Here is a 23749-nt window from a genome sequence, read left to right on the forward strand (position 1 = left end):
CCCACCCACCCATCCATCCATCCATCCATCCATCCATCCATCCATCCATCCATCCATCCATCCATCCATCCATGGTTTTATTGTTTGCTCGCATCGTGTAGGAAAGCTGGCCTTCAGCAGCGTGCTCTTTCTGCTTCGTCAGGAATTGCATCATCTTTGTTTGCGTGACAGCCGAAGTTGGCGCTTCACTTGGAGGCAAGTTTGTGACAATGAAAACAGACCGAACTTCACGAATGACGCAGAAAGGAAAGACGAGACTCAGGCGCTGATGTAACAACTGATCGTCTTCCCTTTCTGCGTCTTTCGTGAAGTTTTCGGTTTTTATTGTGATGAACAACCAACTAGCTCATGAAGGGTTCTGCGAGTTTGTGCACGAGCAATAGAGTACAAACTTTCGCCCACCGTTTTAGCAAGTGTGGTCAACCTTTTCTTGGCTTAAAGAAGCGAATGAAAAAAGAAGCATGCATGTGTTGTCTTCTTTGCCGTCATTATATAGATAAAGGCTCAACAGTATAGCAGGTGAGCTAATTAAGGATAACTTCCTTCGGCACAATTTTGTTTTCTTACACTGGAGGAAAAAAATACAAACATAAAACGAGGTTTTCTTTTATTTAGCCGTCCGCGATTGACTATATTTTGCAAACACGCAACGAGAAAAAGGCTACAGGGTGGAGTCGATTTAAAAGCTTCCAAGGCACTTTTTTATGCAAACTTAAAGTTTAATTACGGGTGCAGCTCCCGCTCACGCTAATGACATCGGCCATACGCCGAGGAAGGGACTCATATAAAGAGTCAAGGTATTCTGGTTGCTCTGGGGGGTTGTCCCACTCTGTCTTGAAAGCCTCCCAGAGGTCACCCAGGCGCGTGCTGTGATTGATACAAGAGAGCTTAATTTTCAAAGTTTCCCAAACGTTCTCAATGACGTTCATATCGGCGCCTTTTGGAGTCGACTCCAACAGCTTCACAGCCCGTTCTTCAAGCGAGGCTTTCAAAACTCCCGCAGTGTGGACGGGGCTATAGTCTTGCTGCAGGAGGAATACTCCCACTTTAAATGGCCCGTCCAACGCGTGCGGGATGAGATAGTGGTCGAGGACGTCACAGTAGAGGCTCCGTTAAACTTTAATGCCAGTCTAATAAGAGGGCTGAGGCCTTCTGCACTGACAGCTACCCAAACATTCACGGCACAATGACCACTGCTGATTACTTGCGTCGTGAAATCCGGCAGGTAGCTATGTTCGAAATAATAATGCGTTGATCAGCTCCTACGTAATATATAGTGTAAAAAAAACGCATTTATCTCAAAACCGTGATTGTCAAGCCACAGAGAAAATATAAACACTTTTCGGCTTACCGAACTTAACTGCTGCGAGAGGACTAGCGAAGAAAGAGTTTCATTTCTCTACTTTTACTTGTCCGTGGCTTAATGGGCTTTGGAACGCTATGCTCTTCACTTCACACAAATCAATTTTATTCGGCCATGCCTGCAATTGCATGGACGTCAAACACGCCGCTGCTGGTCCCATCTTGAAGAGAAGTTGATTAATCTGTAAAGATGACTTGTCCCCAGTCGCACACAGCCCACTGCCTGTTGGCGCGAGAAAATGCTAGGCGCTGTGCCTTCTGTCTTGCCGTCAAATATAGCTTCTGCGCCGCCACACATCCACTTATTCTGGCTTCCTGGAGACGGTTCCGACCGGTGCTCCAACTGAGGTCTTGGCCGAGGGCATCTCGAATTTCTTTTGCGCTCTGAAAAGGATCCGCAACGGCTGCAGCGACGATCAGTTGGTCAGCCTCAGCCGAAGTGCACTGCTCGCGACCTGGACGTGGAGCATCGCCAAGGCGGCCGCCTTCATCTCTGTAAGCTTGCATTATCCGATTCACCGCAGTCATCGACCTTCCAGTCCTGCGGCATATTAATCGTTGTGGTACACCCTGCGCGCCTAGAAGAGCAATTTCGCGCCTAACAGCCAGTGGAACTCGGTGCGGCATTTTCGTCGAATGGAGATTTCCACAACTTTCGTTGATATGTGGGCGTGTCTTGCAAACGGTGTCCAGCCTGTTCTCATCGATTATCAAGGTGACAGCATGAACGAAGCCAGCGGCGACGTGCTCGACCACTGTCTCATCCCAAACGACTGGGACGGCCCTTTTAACGATGATGTACTCTTCTAGCAGCAAGAATACAGACCCGCTCACATTGCGCGAGTCATGAAATTCTTGCTGGAAGAACGGTCTTTGCTGCTGTTGGAGTGGACGCCAAAGGACGCCGATATCAACACAAGTGAGATCGTTTGGTGAACGTTGGAAAACAATCTACCTCGTGTCAGCTGCAGAACGATTCCAGATGACCTTTGGGTGGGAGGCTCTCAAGAAGATGTGGACAACCTCCGAAAGAGGCGTCGACTCCGTGTACGAATCTTTTTTGCGCTTGGCCTATGTCGTTAACCTGCCTGGAATTTTACCGGTTATGAAACTTGAGTTTACAAAAAACGGCACCTTTGGAGGTTTTTGTTTTTCAAATATCTCCTTCCTGCCACACATATTTACGTTTATTTGTTTAACTTTTTGTTCTCCAGTGTAAGAGAGCCAATTTGTGTTGAAGAAATTCGTCTAGAATCACAAGACCACTTGCTATGCCGTTGAGCACCTATGTTTATCAAAAACAGCACTTGTTTATTTTTTATTTCACGCGTTCCCTACAGCTAAGCAAAGTTTTCACCGCATTTGCCCAAGCGTTGCACGAGCGTTTATACTCGTCAGCGCACAGACTCGCCTCCAATTGAAGCGCAAACTTCGGCTTTCACGGAGACAATGATGCAATTCCTGACGAAGCATAAAGCGCGCGGTGCCGATGGCGAACATTTCTGCACGGCCCGGGCGAACAACAATCCCTTGCATGAGGTATTGAAAGCGCCCCTGGCGGGCAGGGATGGTAGTAGCGCGGCCTCACTGGGGCCGAGGATAAGGCGAGCATCAAGTTACCGAGATGGGCCAGCCGGATGCGCAGACGCCCCCTCGCTCTTTGATTCGCACCTGCTGATAGAGCGCGCGGGCATGCAGTTTTTTCCCTTTTGGCCACCTTTCGAGTGCTCCGTATTGCTTTTGGGGCACCTGCGCAATTAATATAAGTTTACTGCCTCCTCAAATTTTTAAATTTAAATAGACGTGCAGTTTCAAGAGATGTTCATCAGATGAATTCGGGTGCCTGTATATACCGTCGACTAGTACTGAAGCGTCACCTATTGTAGTCATGCACCAAACACTTTCATGGCAGTCTATGCCTTCCTCTTCCGTGAAGGAGAGGTCTTGCTTAATGGCAATAGCAACACCCCCACCACGGCTGTCACTATCAGACCGAAGGAACCTGTAAGACGCTGGGACGATTTCAGAGTCCTGTATGGAAAGAATGCAACCACGTTTCCGTGCTCAAAATATGAACCACTTTCCCTTCATCAGGCCCAGGGTTCTCCTCCACATCACAACTCAGTTTCAAGAGCATGTAGAGCACTCGCGACGACTCATAGCTACAACAAAGGACACACTGGCGGCTCGCAGCACCAGAAGACAGGCACAATCGCTTCTAAGGCAATTCGTGAATGACCATTTCACACTTACCTGAACAAAAAAAGAGTACGGTGTTCAGCACTGTGCGTCTTACGGTGCCGCCAAGCCGACTGAAAAGCTCCGTTGGCCGTCTAGCGCTTTTAGGCTGCTCCCACAAAGTCCCGGATGTTACCGCCGCACCGAACGATGCATTCAAACGAGATAATGATGATAAACCTTCCACGTGTTTTGCGACTGTAGGCGCCGATGTAAGTGATACAACTGGATGAAAACATGGCCATTGGTATCGCATCACTGACGTCTCGGAAGAAAGATTACCTGGAGGCACTTGGAAGTTGCCATAGCGCGTTCCGCTGCATCCCAGTAGCGCCTGAACAAAGAAAAGTACGACGAAGTAGAACGTTCTTGCGGGCTAGTTGGTTCATTGCTGGACAAAGGTTAGTACTGCGCGAATTAAACACGACAGGAGAATAGGAAGAAACACGACAACACAGGCGCAGACTTCAAACTGTTTATTCAAGATCGGAAGGCAAACACTATATAAGGTATGAACCTTAGCACATAACCATCATTGTCATTCACACAAGTCCTAATTAAAATCTAGACCACATTGATGAAATAGTTACGTTGCAGCAGGGCCGATAAACCACCCGAGAGTACTCAGTCAGCATGTCCCCAGACACTGCAAGTAAAAAAAAATAAAAAAGTCAGGAACCTAGCAATCAACCTGAGTAAAGGGGGTGAAAAATACGCGAAATGAGAATGCAGGTGATCCAACAGACAACAAGAGTAAAAACTATGAAAACGAGAGAAAATCATGGTGTCACATATAGAAAAACCGGCATGAGAGCATGGAAACAACAAAGAACACGTGTTAACGTGAAGATTAAACGGAGGTAAAAGAGTGGAATGAGGCATGGAAAAACAAGCATTACATGGACGGCAACAAAGAACAAGTGTAAAGGTGAGCATAAAATCTGATAAAACTACATTTTCAGCCTTAAGGTACATTCATCCAGGAACAAAATTAGGACAAGTGAAACAATTATATGTGGCCTTCTAAAAACGCGATTTCACTCATTGAAAGCAAAATAGACGGAATGCTGACACATTTTTCCCCATTTTTTATGATGTGATAGGCTTCGACGACCTCCCTTTCCGTCTTATCCCTCGATTTAAACAAAAATTTAGTGTTGTGCAAAACTAGTTTGCAACCTACTTTATTCTTGCCCTTGCCCTTCCCTTTACAGTTCTTACAATGATGCGCCAGATGACCTCCCATATTGTTCTTCACTGCCAAGTTATGTTCACGTGCCCGTTCATTGAAACACCTACCAGTCGGCCCAATGTAAACTCTACCGCATGTGAGGGGAATTTTGTACACAAGGCCCGAATCGCACTTTGTGAACTTCTTTTCGTGATTTATATAGCATTGCGGCCTGGTTCTATTCTCTGTCGACAGCAAAGGGCAGACGCTGCTCAACTTCATCGGCGCCGAAAATACCATCCGGACACCATATCAGCTCGAATTTCTACAGTATGCACCATATGCTTGTTTTTCCATACCTCATTCCACTCCTTTACCTGCTTTTAATCTTCACGTTTACTCGTGTTGCTTGTTGTTTCCATGCTCTCATGCCGGTTTTTCCATATGGGACACCATGATTTTCTCTCGTTTTCATAGTTTTTACTGTTGTTGTCTGTTGGATCACCTGCATTCTCATTTCGCGTATTTTTCACCCTCTTTACTCAGGTTGATTGCTAGGTTCCTAACTTTTTCATTCTTTTTTACTTGGAGTGTCTGGGGACATGCTGACTGAGTACTCTGGGGTGGTTTATCGGCCCTGCTGCAACGTAACTATTACATCAATGCGGTCTAGATTTTAATTAGGACTTGTGTGAATGACAATGATGGTTATGTGCCAAGGTTCATCCCTTATATAGCGTTTGCCTTTTGGTCTCGAATAAACAGTTGGAAGTCAGCATCTGTGTTGTCGTGTTTGTTCCTATTCTCCGGTCGTGTCTAATTCGCGCAGTACTAACCTTTTTTGTGCAAAAGTACGACGTCCAGCCTTGAGCGTCTTACGATGCCGCCAAACCCAATCCAGAGCTCCATTGCGCGTCCAGCGCTTTTAGGCTGCTCCCACGATGTCCCGGATGTTGCCGCCGCACCGAACGATGTATCCAAACGAGGTAGTGGCGACAAACCTTCCGCTGCCCCAGCTCAGGTGCTTCAGTATCGATAGCAGATGCCGGGGCTAGCAAAAATCTTTTCCTTTCTTTTTACTATTATTTTTAATAAAACCACTGCCTGCCACAAACCGTCCACGTGTTTTGTGACTGTAGGCACCGATGTAAGTGATACAACTGGATGAAAACGTGGCCATTGATATCGCATCACTGACGTCACAGAATAATGAGGACCTGGAGGCACTTGGTTAGCGGAACTTCAATGGACAGCCTCTTATTCAATGATCAATGGTCTCTTCAATGGTCTTATTCACGTGAAAAAAAACCAGCGAGAAAAGACGCAAGACCAGAGGAAGACGCACACAGACTGTCGCCGGACTTTCAACTGAATTTATTAAGGTTCCACCACATATTTATAGCCGCTACTTGCGCAGGCGCACATATATGCCACATTCAACAAAGTCCGGACGTCATTACTAGCCAGACAAAAAATTCCATTCTTTGTCAGTGAGGATAACAGATGGGTCACTGATACAAACACGCTCGTTCTTTTTTTATTAAAAACGCTTCTAACAGCTCGCGCTCGTGCCTGGACTTCCCGCGGCCGATAATGGTAGCATTGTACAGGAAAGCTGAGCAATTTTGGCACTCCTTGACATGTATGGCCAGGTTTCTCCCTGTACCTAAGCGCAGCGTTCTGCCATGCTCCCTGAGTCGCTCGTTCAAACATTGCCCCGTCTGCCCAATGTAAATTTTCCCACAAGAAGTAGGGATAGAATATACTACCCCCACAGCACACTTCGTGAACTTTGTTTGGTGCTTAGTTTTGCAGGCAGGTTCTCGCTTTTTATTTATTTATTTATTTATCACAGTACCCACAGCGCCAGTTTGGCATTACAGTGTGTGTGTGGGGGGGGGGGGGGGGGAGAAGTGCATATATCATTGACAAACAGCAGTTTATATAGAATACATGAAAGATACAGATCAGGGCAAATCGCCGTCACAACAAAAAGAAGGAAGAAAGAAGCAGAGCATAACCGTACATGTGCGAAGTGAAACAAAGCGGTTCTGTTGACGCAAGCACAAAGTACAGAAAAAAAATGCAAGTCATACTGCTGAAGCAAAGGCATCATTTGAAGATAGCGATACAACATCGCCGGGCAACCTGTTCCACTCACTGACCGTCTTAGGAAAAAATGACATCCTAAAAAGCTCCGTTCTGCATCTATATTCTTTAATCTTAAGTGGGTGATCGCGCATGCCAGAAGTGTACTCCGGTGGCCTTATGTAGCTATCACGATTGAGGCCGGTTTGGAGCCGGAGATACGGACGCAAAGGCTGGAAAGCTTTCAGGGGGCCGAAAACACCAAATTCACTCCAAATTTTTGGGAAACCTTTCTCAGTCCATGCGAAATTCCATGGTAGTAGGGAATCACCTCAAAGTTCCTTGTCCTCTCTGTTGGGTGCTCGGTATTGGCAGCAGGCTTCTTCATTTTCTTGCCCAAGGTTTCAGCGACCGCCAACAGCAAAGAGGAAGGAAACCCAGAGGCCTCTAGTCGAACTACCTGCTCGGCAAGACTCCGCTGCATGGCATGCGGGCAACTTTTTCTCAGTGCATTTGAGAAACACAGGTTGGCAATGCCACGTTTTACCAGCTTCGAGTGAGCGGAAGCATAAGGCAAAACACCGAGGGGCATACTTCCAGCAAACGTGTTCGTCAGCTAAAAACTTGAGTTCTAAATCTAGAAACCTAATGGTGTTGTCAGGGGGTAGATCTTTGGTGCAGACCATGTTCTTTGAACAGGCAATAAAAACATTTAAAATCCGGTCCGCCACAGTGGTTAGCTGGTCAGTTGATGATAAGTTTAAAATGATTAAAAAGTCATCCACATATCGAAAAATTATTACAACACGCGTCTTTTCTCGCTGGTTTTTTTCACGTGAACATGTACCAACTCGCCCAACAATTCACGCTTCTGATCGGTCTTATTCTTCGGCTTGTGCGGGGTAACATGGTTAAAATTTATATTACTTTATAATATGGCATCACAGAGAAATAAAACTTACATTGATTACACAATTTAATAGTTACAGCGTCCTCCTCGCGTGGCAGAGGAGCGGGATTCGAATCCCTGTGCCGCGCAATTCACCACCGGGTTTGGGACCAAAAAAAAATTCCGCGTGTCGATGGAATTGCATAAGCAGCTAGGCCTGGGGTGTGGCCTGCTCTCGATGACCAGAACCGACAACTCACTCCCTCACCAGAACAGGGTTCGGCCACTCTGGTCTAGTACTTGGCCACAACCTTCCATGAACAAACCAATTAACCTTCGGCCCTCAGTCCCCAGCGGCTGCGTAGCAACTGACCACGGCGGCGGTCAGACCTGTGACGCTGCGGAGGGTGCTAAGAATTTCTGGCTCCGGACAGGCCGCCATTGGAATCTGGACGTGGAAACGTTTAACGCTAGAACCTTATCTATTGAGGCTAGCCTAGCAGTCCTGTTCGAGGAACTAGCGGGCAATAAATGGGATGTCATAGGGCTTAGTTAAGTCAGGAGGACAGGCGAGGCGTATACAGTAATAAAGGACGGGCACATACTGTGCTATCGCGGATTAGCGGATACACGAGAGCTTGGTGAGGCATTCCTCATTAATCAGGATATAGCTGGCAACGTAGAGGAGTTCTATAGTATTAATGCGAGGATAGCAGCTATTGTAATTAGGCTCAATAGGAGGTACAAGGTGAAAGTGGTGCAGGCCTACGCACCTACATCCAGCCATGATGACCAGACTGTTGAAAGCTTCTATTAAGCCGTGGAATCGTCAATGTACGAAGTAAAACACAGTGCAGTGTACTCATGGCCGACTTCACTGCGAAAGTGGGGAAGAAGCAGGCTGGCGACCAGGCGGTAGTCGACTATGGGATAGGCCGTAAAAATAGCAGGGGAGAGCTATAAGTAGAGTTCGCAGATAGAAATAATTTACGCATCATGAATACCTTCTTCTGAAAACGAGTGAACAGGAAGTGGACCTGGAAGAGCACTAATGGTGAGAAAAAAATAAATTGACTTCATACTATGCGCTCACCCTGGCATCGTGCAGGATGTGGAGGTCCACGGAAAGGTGCCTTGTAGCGACCACAGAATGGTAAGGTCTCGAACTAGCTTGACTTGAAGAGAAAACGGAAGAAGGTAGTGAAGAGGAGGCCCATTAATGAGTGAGCGGTAAGAGGGAAATTAGAAGAAATCAGGATATTGCTGCAGAACAGATACTGAGGAAGACGATCTTAAGGTTAATACAATGAACGATAATCTGTCAGCTATCATTACGGAGTACACCGTAGAAGTAGGCGGTAGAACGGTTCGACAGGATACCGGAAAGATATCTCAGGAGACGAAAGATCTGATTAAGAAACGTCAAAACATGAGGACGTCTAACCCTTCAGACAGTATAGAACTAGCAGAGCTATCCAAGTTAATAAATAAGCGCAAAGTAGCCGACTTAAGGAAGTTTAATACGGAGAGAATCGAGCATGCTCTAAAGAACGTAGGTAGCCTAAAATCGGTGAAGAGGAAACTAGGCATTGGTAAAAATCAGATATATGCGTTAAGAGACAAGGAGGGCAATGCGTTTAGCAATATAGATAAACTAGTTAAAGTAGCCGAAGAGCTATACACAAATCTATACAGTAGCTAATGCATTCAGAACGTTAATGATACAGTAGCGCACAGCAATGCATTATCCCGCCAGTAACGAAAGAGGAAATAAAGAAAGCCTTAGGAGCAATGTAAAGGGGAAAAGCAGTTGCATAGTGAGGATTAGGTAACAGCAGACCGGTTAAGGGACGGAGGGAGACGGTGCTAAAAACTAGCCACCCTGTATACGCAACGCCTTATGACCTCGACCATACCAGAAGCTTGGAAGAACGCAAATATGATCTTAATTCACAAGAAAGGAGACGCCAAGGACTTGAAAAATTACAGACCGATCAGCTTACTGTCCGTTGCATACAAGATATTTACTAAGGTAATCGCTAATAGAGTCAAGGAAACATTTGACTTTAATCAGCCAAATGATCAGGCAGGCTTTCGTAAAAGATATTCCACAATAGATCATATTCAAACATCAATCAGATGATCGAGAAATGCGCATAATATAACCTACCCATATATATTGATACGGGAATAAAAGAAGAGGCGGAGAGCGAGCGCGAGCGGCGAGCGCGCGGCTCTAGCACGAGGGAGATAGAACGAAAAAGCTTGGCCGCCGCCGGTCGTGCTCCGCCGGCTCTCCTCGGTACTGCTGCTATATTTCTCTGGGCGGGCCCGTGGCCACCCCGTGGCATCCCACACCGTAACATTTTAATGGCAGCGGTGGGATCATGCCGCTCACCCGCTCCCAGAATCAAGCACCCGACGTGCCAGACGACAGGAGTCCACCACCAGCCGATAGCGCCGACGACGCGGCGGCCGGCGCCGCTAGACCTAGGCGCTCGGAGAGGCTCGGCTCTTCGCAGCAGCCGGACGCCGGTGTTGAGCGCCTCCTGGATACAGTCACCCAACGGATGGACGCATGGGAGGCCCGTCTGACTGCCCAGGCTGGGGAGATGGAAGCTCTCCGGCGCGAACTCCGTCGCGTGGTGCCAGCCGAGCCGAGCACAGGTCAGGTGCCTTTGGGCGTCCCCGCCGCCGCTCTTTACGGCTCTGCCGTCGCTGGGCCTGCGGTCGTGGCCGCCAATGGCGTGCTCGGCGCGGGTGCGTCCTCGCCGCAGTGTTCGTTGGACGTTGTGGAATTGCCCACATTTGACGGCACCATCTCGTGGGATGCTTACCGCATCCAGCTGGACGGTATTGCGGCGGCGAGAGGCTGGGACGAGCAAATGAAGGCATGGATGCTCGTTGCAAAACTGAGGGGCCGCGCCACCGAGCTGCTGCAGAACGTGCCGCCCGATCAGCTGGGCTCTTACACTGTTCTGGCGGGCCTCCTCGCCGACCACTATGGTGCCTCAGGTCAACCCCGTGTGCAGTACCACCGCCTGCGAGCCCGCCGTCAAGAGCCCGGGGAGACGTACCAGGACCTCGCCGCCGCCATTGAGCGCCTGGCTCTGCAGTCGCTGCCGGGAGCGCCTCAGAACGCCGTGGCCCTGGTCGGCACCGAGGCGTTTGTCGACGCCATCCGACTCCCCGAGGTGCAGCGCTTGGTCCGCTCTGGCCGTCCTGATTCCGTCCGCGCCGCCATGGCGCTCGCCATCGAGGCGGAATTGACTTTGCTGGCCACGCGGGGGTCGCCACCGTCTGCCGAGCGCAGCGTCCGGGTGCAGGCTCCTCGGTCCGCAGCCCCAACTGCGGCCTCTATCCGACGCCTGCGTAACGACGTCCGCATGACCTGCTTCCGCTGCGGCCTGCGGGGACACTACGCGAGGGACTGTGCCGGTCCTCCAACGTCGGGAAACGATTTGGCGGAGGAGCCGGGGGAGTCCGTCCCCACACTCCTTCGTTCTCCGCGTCCCCTCCTTTCGTCGGCTCCGATTACCACTGATGCTCCTTACGTGCTCGTCGACGTCGCCCTGCTTGACCGGCACGTAAAGGCCTTGGTTGACACTGGAGCGGCTGTCAATGTACTGCACAAATCGTTTGTTGCTAACGCGCCCCACCTGCTTCTGCCAGCCGCCAAAACCCGGCTCTTAGCTTTTAACGGCACCCCTGTGGAGCAAGTCGGACGTGTCGTCGTCAACCTGACAGCACTCGGAAATACCATCTCCACCGAGTTTGTTGTCGCAGACAGCCCTATTTGGCCAGTGGTCCTCGGGTGCGGGTGGTGCCAGCAAGCCGGAGTCGTCCTTAATTTTACTAGAACCAAACCACGGGCGAGCCGAACTCTCTGTGGACCGGGCTGGCTTAGCCGGGTTTCCAGCCTCGGTGTCGCCCTGTGGCAGTCCCTGGTGTCGGCGACCAAGCGTGCCTCAGCATCTCTGCGTGACCTCGCGACGAAGTGGCCGTGTCGAGTCAAGCCGTTCGACGTCACTACCGTGACTGTGGCGTCCGCCGTGACCCTGCCACCGGGTGCGGCAACGTGGGTGTATGCCAAGCTTGACAGTCCGGTCACAGCAGACGTGCTGTTCGAACCCATCCGGTGTTCAGCTCCAGCCCGTCAGATGACCTCCCCTCGAAGCCTTCTGCCTGTGCTCAAAGGAGAGGCCCACGTATTTATACTCAACATCAGCAGCGTACCTCTCGCGCTGACTCCCGGCACGCAATTGGGTACAGCCTCAGTTTTGGACCCCGGGTCACCAGTGGCGTCTCTGCAACCTGAAGCCCCGCCTCGCCACCCTCCAGCGCCGGCGATCCTATCATGGGAAGAATTTAACTTTGGACCCAGCCTGACCTGCGCGGAGCTCGCCTCTCTGAAGACCTTGCTGCTCGAGCATCGCAGTTGCCTTGCTCTCAGCGCCGGTGAACTCGGGTGCACTTCCTGGGCTCAACACCGGATCAATATCGAAAACCGCGGGCCCGTTCATCACCAACCTCGCCGTGTAGCGCCAGCCGAACGGAGAGTCATCCAGCAGCACGTGTGCGACATGCTTGACCAGGGAATCATTGCCCCTTCTTGTAGCCCTTGGTCCTCCCCTGTCGTCCTTGTGCGCAAGAAGGATGGAACACTCCGCTTCTGCGTTGACTATCGGAAGCTAAATGCTATTACTAATTGCGACGTGTACCCGCTGCCTCGCCTCGACGATGCGCTTGACCGCCTGAAGGGGGCCCGTTATTTTTCCACGCTAGATCTGCTCTCGGGCTACTGGCAGGTGCCTGTTCACCCCGATGATGCGGAAAAGACGGCTTTCGTGACTCCCGACGGCCTTTACCAGTTCAACCGTATGCCCTTCGGTCTCTCGAACGCTCCAGCCACCTTCCAGCGTCTCATGGACCGAGTCTTAGGCCATTTGAAGTGGACTATGGCGTTGGTCTACCTGGATGACGTAATTGTCTACGCGGCTACATTTGAAGAACACCAGAGACGCCTCAAACTCGTCCTCGAAGCCCTTACCTCTGCTGGGCTTCGCTTAAAACCAAAAAAATGTTTCTTCGGTTTCGCGGAGGTGACGTACTTGGGTCACGTTGTGAGCCGGCATGGCATCCGTCCCGACCCTGAAAAGCTAAAAGCGCTTACAGCTTACGAAGCTCCCACCACCGCCAAGGAGCTCAAAAGTTTCCTTGGATTTGCTTCGTATTTCCGTCGTTTCATTCCGGACTTTGCCAAGCGCAGCGCTCCATTGACCGCCCTGCTGAAGAAGAATGCACCGTGGAGTTGGACGCAGGCCCAACAGCTCGCGTTTCTTGACGTCAAGCACGCCCTCCTCGAGCCTCCTACATTGGCCAATTACGACGAATCGGCCCCCATCGTCCTCCACACGGATGCCATCCAAGATGGGCTCGGCGCTGTCCTCCTGCAAGAAGACGAGTCTGGTGACCACAAAGTCCTAGCTTATGCCAGCCGCCAGCTTTCCGACGTTGAGCGCCGCCGCCACTCTTCAGAACTCGAGTGCCTCGCCGTTGTCTGGGCCGTCGAGAAGTTCCGTCCCTACCTGTACGGCCGTCACTTCACCATAGTCACGGACAATAGCGCTCTCACTTGGCTGCAGTCCGCCAAACATTTGAATGCCAAGATTGCACGCTGGTCCCTGCAACTTCAAGAGTACAATTTCACAATAGTGCATCGGCGCGGCTCTGCCCATCAAGATGCCGATTTCCTTTCTCGCCACCCTTGTTCCGTGACGGCTTTGACGGACCTGAGGACTGCACAAACGCAAGATCCCGCCATTGCTGCCATAATCCACTCCCTTTGCACCGCCGCCGGCGCAGGCCTCCGCCAACTACGCCGGGTCTATCGAATGAAGGACGACCTCTTGTGTCATGTGAAGCGGCTCCGTGGTCGACCACCCGTCTGGTTGCCAGTTGTGCCGGCTACACTGCGGTCGCAAATCTTTCGCGGCTTACACGACGCTCCCACGGCTGGTCACCTTGGTCGCGGCAAGACCTACGCACGAGTGTCGGAGCGGTTTTGGTGGCCTAATATGTTCAGAGATGTCAAGGAACACGTGGCGTCCTGCCAGACATGCCAGTACAGAAAACCGTCCACAGGTGTAACCAAGCCACCCCCGCAGGCTTTTTCGCCACCAAGTTCACCTTTCGAGCTGGTTGGACTGGATCATTTGGGCCCGTTTCCGAAGACGCGTGCCGGCAACCGGTATGTTCTGGTTGCGATCGACTACTTCTCCAAGTGGGTCGAAGCACTGCCCGTTCCAGACACGTCGTCCGCTCATGCCGTCGCGTTTGTGGAACAGCATCTCGTTCTTCGGCACGGTGTTCCCCGGCGCCTCATCACGGACCGTGGGAGCTGCTTTATGTCCCATGAATTCGAGCGAGCCCTCCGCTCCTTCGGCATTGCGCATTCCACTACATCCGTCAATCATCCGCAGTGCAATGGCCTCGTGGAGCGTGTTAACCGTACCCTCACGGATATACTCGCATCCTACGTCGCTCCGTCCCACACAAACTGGGATCGTTTTGTTTCTGCTGCAGCTTTTGCAGTCAACACTGCAGCGCAAGAAACAACGCATGTGACGCCGTTCTCAGTCGTCTATGGCAGAACGCCCTCCATCCCTCTAGACGCGCAGTTGGGCCTTCCCCATCCCACTGCGTCACCAACTGAATCTGCTCAACGACTTCATTCCGCCCGCCTCGACGCCCAGCGCAACCTCCTCACGGCTCACGCGCGTGTGCAAGCGGCCAACGCGGCAGCACCACCACATCCCCCCTTCCGGCCCGGTGACTTGGTCCTCGTTCGCCGCACCATCCGTGCGACTGGCCGTGCCGCAAAACTCTTGCCCCGATACCGCGGCCCTTACCGTGTCGTTGCCCGACTCGGCCCCGTGACATACCGCCTCGAAGACCTGCCAGAGCATCGACCATGCGGTGTGCACCACATTTTCCCAGAGCATGTTTCAAACATGAAGCGATATGTCTACGGCGCCTGCGGTGATTCCGACTTAGCTACCGGGTCCTCATCAGTGCCGTCGTCGCCTGCTGGCTCCATGCCTTCCCCACGCAATGCAGTCCCATAAACGGATCGCCGCTCAATATGCATAAACCTCCCTGAAGTTAGCCTAACCGGTGTGGGACCTTCTTCGGCGACTGCAGACACCTTCGCCCAGCTCACACACTTCGAATTCAACGAAGAGTGTGACCGTTTCCTATCTGCGAGCCCACATTGCATCGCCCCAGGAAACCCTGCATCAAAGCACGGCCTGACTTCTCCGCCCCCCCCCCCCCCTTCCGGTGGAAAGGTGATACGGGAATAAAAGAAGAGGCGGAGAGCGAGCGCGAGCGGCGAGCGCGCGGCTCTAGCACGAGGGAGATAGAACGAAAAAGCTTGGCCGCCGCCGGTCGTGCTCCGCCGGCTCTCCTCCGTACTGCTGCTATATTTCTCTGGGCGGGCCCGTGGCCACCCCGTGGCATCCCACACCGTAACAATATATATATATATATATATATATATATATATATATATATATATATATATATATATATATATATATATATATATATATATATATATATATATATATATATATATATATATATATATATATATACACCAAAAGTGATTTCTGGCAGCTGATTTGGTCAATATAATATAAAATCACCAAAAATTGAAGAAACATAACAGGATTTAATTCACGACGTTTCGGCTGGAGGACCAGCCTTTTTCGAAAAAGGCTGGTCCTCCAGCCGAAACGTCGTGAATTAAATCCTGTTATGTTTCTTCAATTTTTGGTGATTTTATATATATATATAGCCTTCATTGATTATGAGAAAGCATTTGACTCAGTGGAAATCTCAGCAGTCATACAGACACTGCGGAATCAGGGTTTAGATGAGCCTTATGCCAATATACTGGAAAATATATATAGGAACTCCACAGCAAGCGTAGTCTGCCATAAAGTCAGAAATAAAATTCCAGTAAGGAAGGGCGTCATTCAAGGAGACACGATCTTGCCAATGCTGTTCACCGCCTGTTTACAGGAGGTATTCCGAGGCATTAAGTGGGAACAGTTGGGGATAAGAGTTAATGGAGAATACCTAATAATCTGCGATTCGCTGATGAGATTGCCTTGCTGAGTCACTCAGGAGATGAACTGCAAATCATGATCAATGAGTTAGACAGAGCAGTACGGGGGTCTAAAAGTTTACATGCAGAAAAACATAGTAATGTTCAACAGTCTAGCAAGGGAAGAGCAGTTCACAATTGGCAACGAGGTGCTGGAAGTGGTAAAGGAATACGTACGCTTAGGGCAGGTAGTGACAGCTGATCCGGATCATGAGAGGGAAATAACTAGAAGGATAAGAACGGGGTGGAGCGCCTATGGCAAGTTCTCTTAGATCATTAATAGCAGTTTATCAATACCCCCAAGAGAAAAGTGTACAACGGCTGTTTCTTACCGGTACACATCTAAGGAGCAGAAACGTTTAGGCTAACGAAAAAGGTTTAGCTTAAGTTAAGGACTACACAGCGAACAATGGAAAGAAAAATGATAGGTGTAACGTTAAGAGACCGGAAGCGGGCAGAGTGGGTGAGGGAACAAACGCATTTTAATGACATCCTAGTCGAAATCAAGAGGAAGAAATGGGCTGGGCAGGGAATGTACTGCGAAGGCATAACCGCTGATACTTCAGGGTAACGGAGTGGATTGCAAGAGAAGGCAGGCGTAGCAGGGGGCGGCAGAAGCTTACGTGGGCGGATGAGATTAGGAAGCTTTCAGGTATAGGGTGGGCACAGCTGGCAAAGGATAGGGTCAATTGGAGAGACATGGGAGAGGCCTTTGCCCGGCATTGGGTGTAGTCAGGCTGATGATGATGATGATTCAATCAATCGCACGCGTACACAGAATCTTACGCAATTTTCGCACACGTACAAAAATTCAGACATTATTTTTTTTGATGTCAAGGTGTCTCCTGATAATAACAAACTAAGAAACTGCCTTCATAGGAAGCCTTCATAAGCCTATCCATAAACTAGAAACTATAGGTCTTCCTTCTTTTATTGTTAATTGGGTTGCGGCTTATTTATCTAACCGATTTCAATATGTTAGTATCGATGGTCATTGTTCTAACAAACTTCCAGTCACTTCTGGTGTCCCGCAAGGCAGTGTCCTTGGGCCATTACTGTTTCTTATCTATATTAATGACATTACAGACATCATCTCTCATCCTGTTCAAATTAGGTTGTTTGCCGACGATTGTGTTTTGTTTAATGAAGTTAAAGTTCAAGACGACCAGATTTTACTTAATCATAACCTACACAATGTTAGTGAATGGTGCGTTAAATGGGGGATGGAACTAAACGCTGACAAGACAGTATTTATGCGGATTACTAATAAAAGAAACAGTCATTTCTTTTCATATAATCTTCCCACTCGGCACCTTTCAGAAGTCAAAGAATACAAGTACCTAGGAGTAACACTAACGAATAATCTTAGTTGGAATAAACATATTGAAACCGTATGCTCTTCTTCATTTCGCAATCTCTGTTTTCTTAGGCACAAGTTAAAACAAGCTCCCCCTAACGTTAAGAAATTGGCATATTACACCATGATTAGACCAAAACTTGAGTATGCATGCACTGTTTGGGATCCTCACACAAAGACTAACATTAATGCCCTTGAAAGAATTCAGCGCAAAGCAGTTCGGTTTATATTTTCTAAATATCGCACCACTGACTCACCATCTGCTCTGTTGCTTCAACATAATATACAGTCCCTTGAAACTCGGCGTAGAATACTAAGGTTAAGATTTCTCTTTCTATTGAAAACTAACAAACTGTCAATGGCCCCCGATTTGTATCTCCAACCGATAACGTCCAGGTCAACAAGAAACAGGCACACTGAATCGTTAAAACCTTACTTTGCCAGAACTAACATATTCAAATTCTCTTTTTTTCCCCGCACCATTACCGAGTGGAATCAGTTACCACCATCATCAACAGTTCACGTTGATGCCATTGAACAGGCCGTTCATTGATTTTTGTTTTGTGCTTTTTTGTATTGTGTTTAATGTGCCCCTCCTGCCAGGGTCCTTCACTGGGCCTGCAGTATGTCCTAAATAAATAAATAAATATATGGACTGCCAACAGTACCTTAACACTAACAGCAGCCACCTTAAACATAGAAAACTAGCGCTCCCCGCAGTCAGGCCGTCCGCTTTAAAAGAATACGCTCAGAGCATTAGGTGTTTTACAAGAATTGCGCATAGCTTTGGTGTTCTTACGAAACTGAAGTATCTGGCAAAGAGAACTGACGTCGTCGTGAAACGAAGAGACGCATACGACTGAGAGACATTGGTGTCGGAAAGAAAATGACCTACCTAAAAAAACTAATTTAGTCTTAACTACTCGGTATCGGCCCTCAGCTTAACAGGGATTCTTAAAAAAACATGATAATATAATCATGCAAAGTGACCGTTTAGTGGACATCTTTAAGAAACTACCGCGAGCTGTAGTCTGACGTGCTACATTCTTGTGAGATCCTCTAAATTCTTCCAAAGTCACCTGTCCAGTGCTTTCCGGCTGTGCACTATGCAATAAATCTCGCTGCAAAAATATTCTAGATATGATGACGTCACAGAGAGCTGTTAGCGATGCTTCTCGCTACAGTGGAAGAACTTATGACTTCACCTGCTAGAGTGAAAGTGTAATTCTTCTACTAGAATGTTGCGTCTGCCGCCTGCGATGTATGTAAAAGGCTCAGAAATTCGCGACAGTATTGGTTGGAAGTCTTAGGCTATCCGGAGAAAAATCTGCAGGACAACACAGCGAGCTATGGAAAGAAAAATGATAGGTGGGAGTGGGTGAGGGAACTAACGCGTGCTAATGACATGCTAGTCAAAGTTAAGAGAAAGAAATGGGCTTGGGGCTGGGCATGTAATGCGAAGGCAAAATAGCCACTGGTTCTTAAGGGTAGCAGAGCGGATTGCAAGATAAGGCTAGCGTAGCAGGGGGCTGCAGAACGTTAGGTGGGCTGATGAGCTTAAGTTTAAGGACATACGATGGGTGCAGCTGGCAAATGACAGAGTTAATTGGAGAGACATGGGAGAGGCCTTTACCCTACATTGGGTGTAGTCAAGCTGATGATGACGATGACGTATAATGACTGCACCGGTATTACTGAAAGCATTGATTTGAAAGAGCCATATTACATACCGGAGAGAGTAGACAACACAAAATTGTTATCAATGCCATATTAATTTATTCAAGTATTCATTTCTCCCAAACGCAAATATTGAATGAAATAGTCATCCAAATAATGTGGTTTGTGGACCCAATTTTCAAACAGTTATTGAAATAACTGAATGTACGTTATATTACGTTATGTTATTGTCGATACTAACTGTTGTGAACGCGCATGCGCTGCCGAAACGTGCGTGCTTTTCACACACAAGGTTCACGGATCAAGCTATCTGTTATCGGCAATGGGCTCGGTGACGTCACTAGCCAAGAGGCTATAAAAGCTACTAACAGTTAATAAAGCTTGTTCGTTCTTCTCCAACCTCTTGTCGATTCTCTTCAGTGGCGACGAATCGGCCCACTGCCGGGCGACTGCCAGCACCATGGCGGCCCAAGCTGGACGACCGGGTTTCGACGAACCGGCAGATAGTTGGGAAGCCTACTGAGTACTTCTGGAGTCGTATTTTGAAGCCTACGGAATCGATGACTCGAAGAAACGACGGGCGCTTCTAACGGCAGCTTTGAGTACAGGAACAGTCGGCATAAAAACGGGGCGTTGCGCTCCGGCCGGAGCTTACCTATACGAGAAGCTGGTTCATGCACTGGCGTAGCATTTTGCGCCACAGGGCAATGAAATAGCGGAGTTTTACAATTTCTTCATGAGGAATCAGCGTCCTGACGAAACAACCAAGGACTTCGATGTCGCAATTTGGAAGATGGACTACAGTTGCAACTTCGCGAGTCAATTTGCGGCCTGCGTGACGCTGGAGTTCAGTAGAATCTTTTGTCAAAATCGTCTTTGAGCTGAAGGAAGCAGAGGATGCAGCTTTAGCGGCAGAGATGACAGGCCCTCAACGTGGATAATTGGATAGAACAAAGGACCATGGCAACATTCATGCTGTGAGAAGCAAGCTACAGTGTACTCCGGATGACCACAAGACTCATCCGCATACTTCGTCTATACTAAGCGATGTCGTTCGTCCGTGTTGCGATAGCACTGGGCACAAAGCCAAGTGCAAGTTTCGCCGGGTTTTCGCTGCCTAGGCAAAGAGCATGTAGCTAAAAAAAGTGTATTGAATAAAAATGTGGATATTGAAACAACCACGAGTGGGACATTGTCAAGAGCATTCTTCAGAGAGCGACAGCGCGCTTTGTCTACAAGTGTGTGCACTGCGTCTGTTAACTTGGTCAAGCCCATGGTTCGCACCTTCTGGTGGGGCTGAATTCCGCTCAAGATGCGAGTAGACACCGGCTTGTCGGTCTCTATAAATACGTGAAAGCTACACTGCCAGCATCGGTATGTCTGGCCTGCACTTCGCGTGACGTCTGTGTTATTGTATTTCTTTCCTGGAAAGCTTCCTGTGAAGGGTGAACTGAAGCTTCCTGTCCCGTACGCGGGAAAAACTTTTGAAGCGACGCTAACCGTGCTGCAGTTTGCCTGTCCGAAGTTGTGTGGACGAGACGTTAGCAGCGCATTTGAACGTAACGGAAGGCCCGTTGCGAGCATCGTCTGCGATGCAGCTGCGGGTGAGAAAAACGTTCCACACCAACCTTAGGGTAGCGCACTGTTAGAGGAATTTGTATCTCTGTGTTTACACCGTGTCTGGGGCGCATTGCTGGTCGTGCAGTTCAATTGCGGTTGCATGAAAATGCGAAGCCGTGATTCTGCAAACTTCGTCCTGTGCCATAAGCAATGCAGGGCAAGTGTCGAAACAAATAGACCAAATATTTAAAAAAGGCATTCTGTGGCCTGTCGACAGTGCAGAGAGGGCCACTCCTTTGGTTCCCGTTATCAAAAAGAATTGCTATATTCGACTGTGTGGCGATTTCAAGATGACCGCGAATGCTGCATGAGTCACGCAGCAGTACACATTGCTAAGGATACGGGATATTTTTGCCAACCTAAACGGGAGGGTTGAGTTGAGTTAGGTTGAGGTGTTGAATGCTACGGGTGGAGTTAGCCTTGCTTTATCTGCCGACAGTTGCTCCACCGTAGCGTCCCTTCTATATTAACAATGTCCTAAAGCCTGTCGCATGTACCCCGCTATGCGCACAGTCTCTTATAATAGCACTCATTCTCTCCCGCAGTCACCATCTATGCACACAATCACTCCACGCAGTCCCCATCACAGTCCACTCCAGAATTCACCATCTATGCACATTTTCAGTCACAGTAGAACATAGGCCATTCTAGTGCCACAATCCATACACGGTCTTCAGCACCATCGACTTGTAAGATGCTTACAATCAGTTGCCGCTTGACGAGGAAACCAGAAAGTTATTGGTTTTAAACAGTGAGAAAGGTCTGTGTTGCTTTAATCGACTTCCTTTTGGTGGATGCTCTGCTCCTATCTTTCAGAGACTCATGGAAGACATTCTGCAGGGCATTCCGGGCGTTCAAGCTTACTTCGACGATGTGGTAATCTCGGAGAAACGCGGGAACTCTGAGATGGTGTGTAAAGTTTTTGAACGTTTCCGGCAGCACGGCGTCATGTTACATACGCAGAAATGCAAGTTCAGGCAAGCAGAAGTTGAATTTAATTTCTGGGACATCGTATAAGTGCATACGAATTGTTGCCTAAGGAAGACATAGCTTCATTAGCACAGATGCCAAAGCCAAGCTGTGTAGAGGAACTGCCGGCATTCTTGGGCTTCGTAACCTATTACCACGCATTTCCTGGGAAACTTGGCTACTGTGCAGGAGCTGCTTCATGAACTGCTAAGAACCCACACTGGTAGTGAGGAGCGAGACCAGATGACGCTTTCCTAAGAAGCAAACTGCTGCTAAAGGAAGCGAAGTTTTTGGTGCATTGCGATCCATGTCAGCGCCTTACCTTGGAAACCGATGCATCCTCGTGTGGCGTTGGCGCAGTACTATACCACAGAGTAAGAGGGCAAGATCTGCCAGTTGGGTTCCGATCGCGAACTGTGTCGCCTGCTGAGCGGAATAACGCGCAAATTGAAATAGATGCATGGGCTGTTGTCTTCCGCGTTACAAAGTGCCGGCAATATATGCTCGAGAATCGGTTCACGCTCGTCACAGATCACACACCTCTCCATAGCCTCTTCAGCCTTGACAAGCCCGTTCTATCTATGGCCACTGCAAGAATTCAGCGTTGTTCTCTCCTGATAAGTGCCTACAACTACAAAATACAGTTCAAGCCAGGGAAGGCGTTGATTCCGGCCCAAAACATCAGCCGCTTGCCTCTGCGGTAGGTATACGACGTTTAGGCTGCAGAAGATGGCACTCCTGAGTACGTTCTTCTAACCGACCACTAAGACAGCGGTCCGCTTTCAGCAAGCGACTTGGCTAAGATGCCTGCGGCTGATAGCAAACTAGCGTAAGTCCGCGATTATATTCAAAATGGCTGGCCACGATACTTGCAACCCGCTCAGGAGCCTTACGCGCATACTTGCACAGGAAGGACGAACTAAGGTCCAGCCATAGAATTGTGTAATGGGGCCATCGAGCAGTGATTCCGAAGAATGCGCGGCTACCAATGCTGCGTATGCTGCATGACGCGCATCAAGGAGTAACGGCTATGAAGAACTTGGCCCGTTCTGTATTCTGGTGCCCAGGACTGGATCAGGACATTGAGAAGGTGGTCAAAACACGTCTAACGCGCATACAATGGGGCAGCATGCCACCTACCCGAGAACCCGTTCCTTGGCCGGAAACGGAGAAGCCGTGGTCTAGAATCCGTGTTGATTTTGCGGGTCCTTTGGAAGGTCACATGGTGATGACTGTGGTTGATTCTCATACCAAATGGATCGAGGTAAATGCAATGAAGACACTGCCATTTGAAGAAAAACAGTTGAAGCATTACAGACGACGTTGAGCCGCTTCGGCTTGCCGAGGACCCTGGGGACGGACAACGGGCAGAAGTTTACTAGCGAGGCCTTCCGGCCACATATGAAGAGCAATGGCATTTGTCATAGTGCGGTACGGACTGTGAAGCACTGCTTAATCAAAATATGCACGGTAGTTTGCCAACTCGTCTATGACGATGATGATTATGAATTTTTATGGCGCAGGGGCAACTACGGCCAAAGAGCGCCATGCCAACTCGTCTAGACCACTTTTTTCTTATTATCGGCGTACTCCCCTGCCAAACGGGAATCCCCGGCTTCCGTGAGTCTGGGATATCAGCCACGCTGTTTATTGCACAATGTCGCGTCATCACCCTTTCTTTCTGCAAGTGCGTGCAGCAGCGGATAACCGCTGCTCAAGGAAATCTGGTTCAAGAACTGCGGAACGTGCGACAAATGGAAACAAGGCGCGGTAGAATCCACCGAGGGTTCACGCAAGACAACCGCAAAGACAGCGGATGGGGAGCAATATCGGCGCCACCTCGACCAGCTTAAGAGGACCAGTGTGGAAGTAGCGGAGGTCAAGCTCGAGGCACCCACCGAAACATCAACGGCTGAAGACAGCGCATCGGTAGAATTGCAGCCTCAAGTTCACGGCAGTAGAACAGTCAGTCTTAAGCAGGAACGGACGTTAAAACTCCGCCAGGAACGGTACCCTAGGGACCCTGACCCTGCGCCCTGCACACCAATCTTGATAAAACAAGCTTTCTAGGAACACTAAAAACGCAATCGGAACGGGAAATTTTCGAAGCTATGTGCATTGATAAAGAAGGTTCAAAATGTGTCAGCAACCCATCTGTTTATCTATCAAAAAAGGAATTGTTGTTCTTGAAACGTGGCGTTGCTA

General features: G+C 49.1%; 1 protein-coding gene across 3 annotated transcripts in view; it reads right to left on the bottom strand.

The window, feature by feature from the left end:
* LOC144124405 (alkaline phosphatase-like) overlaps positions 1-23749 on the bottom strand; it is a 257620-nt gene that overhangs the window by 203961 nt on the left and 29910 nt on the right. For 2 of the 3 annotated variants that reach the window (XM_077657033.1, XM_077657031.1), the window contains exon 2: positions 22685-22894. The exons of the other annotated variant lie outside the window; for it this stretch is intronic. In XM_077657033.1, coding sequence (XP_077513159.1) covers positions 22685-22894 — 210 coding nt within the window. The remainder of the gene's footprint in view (positions 1-22684; positions 22895-23749) is intronic. 3 annotated transcript variants of the gene reach the window in all.

Source organism: Amblyomma americanum, chromosome 3, assembly GCF_052857255.1.
Source record: "Amblyomma americanum isolate KBUSLIRL-KWMA chromosome 3, ASM5285725v1, whole genome shotgun sequence".
NCBI classification, from domain to species: Eukaryota; Metazoa; Arthropoda; class Arachnida; order Ixodida; family Ixodidae; genus Amblyomma; species Amblyomma americanum.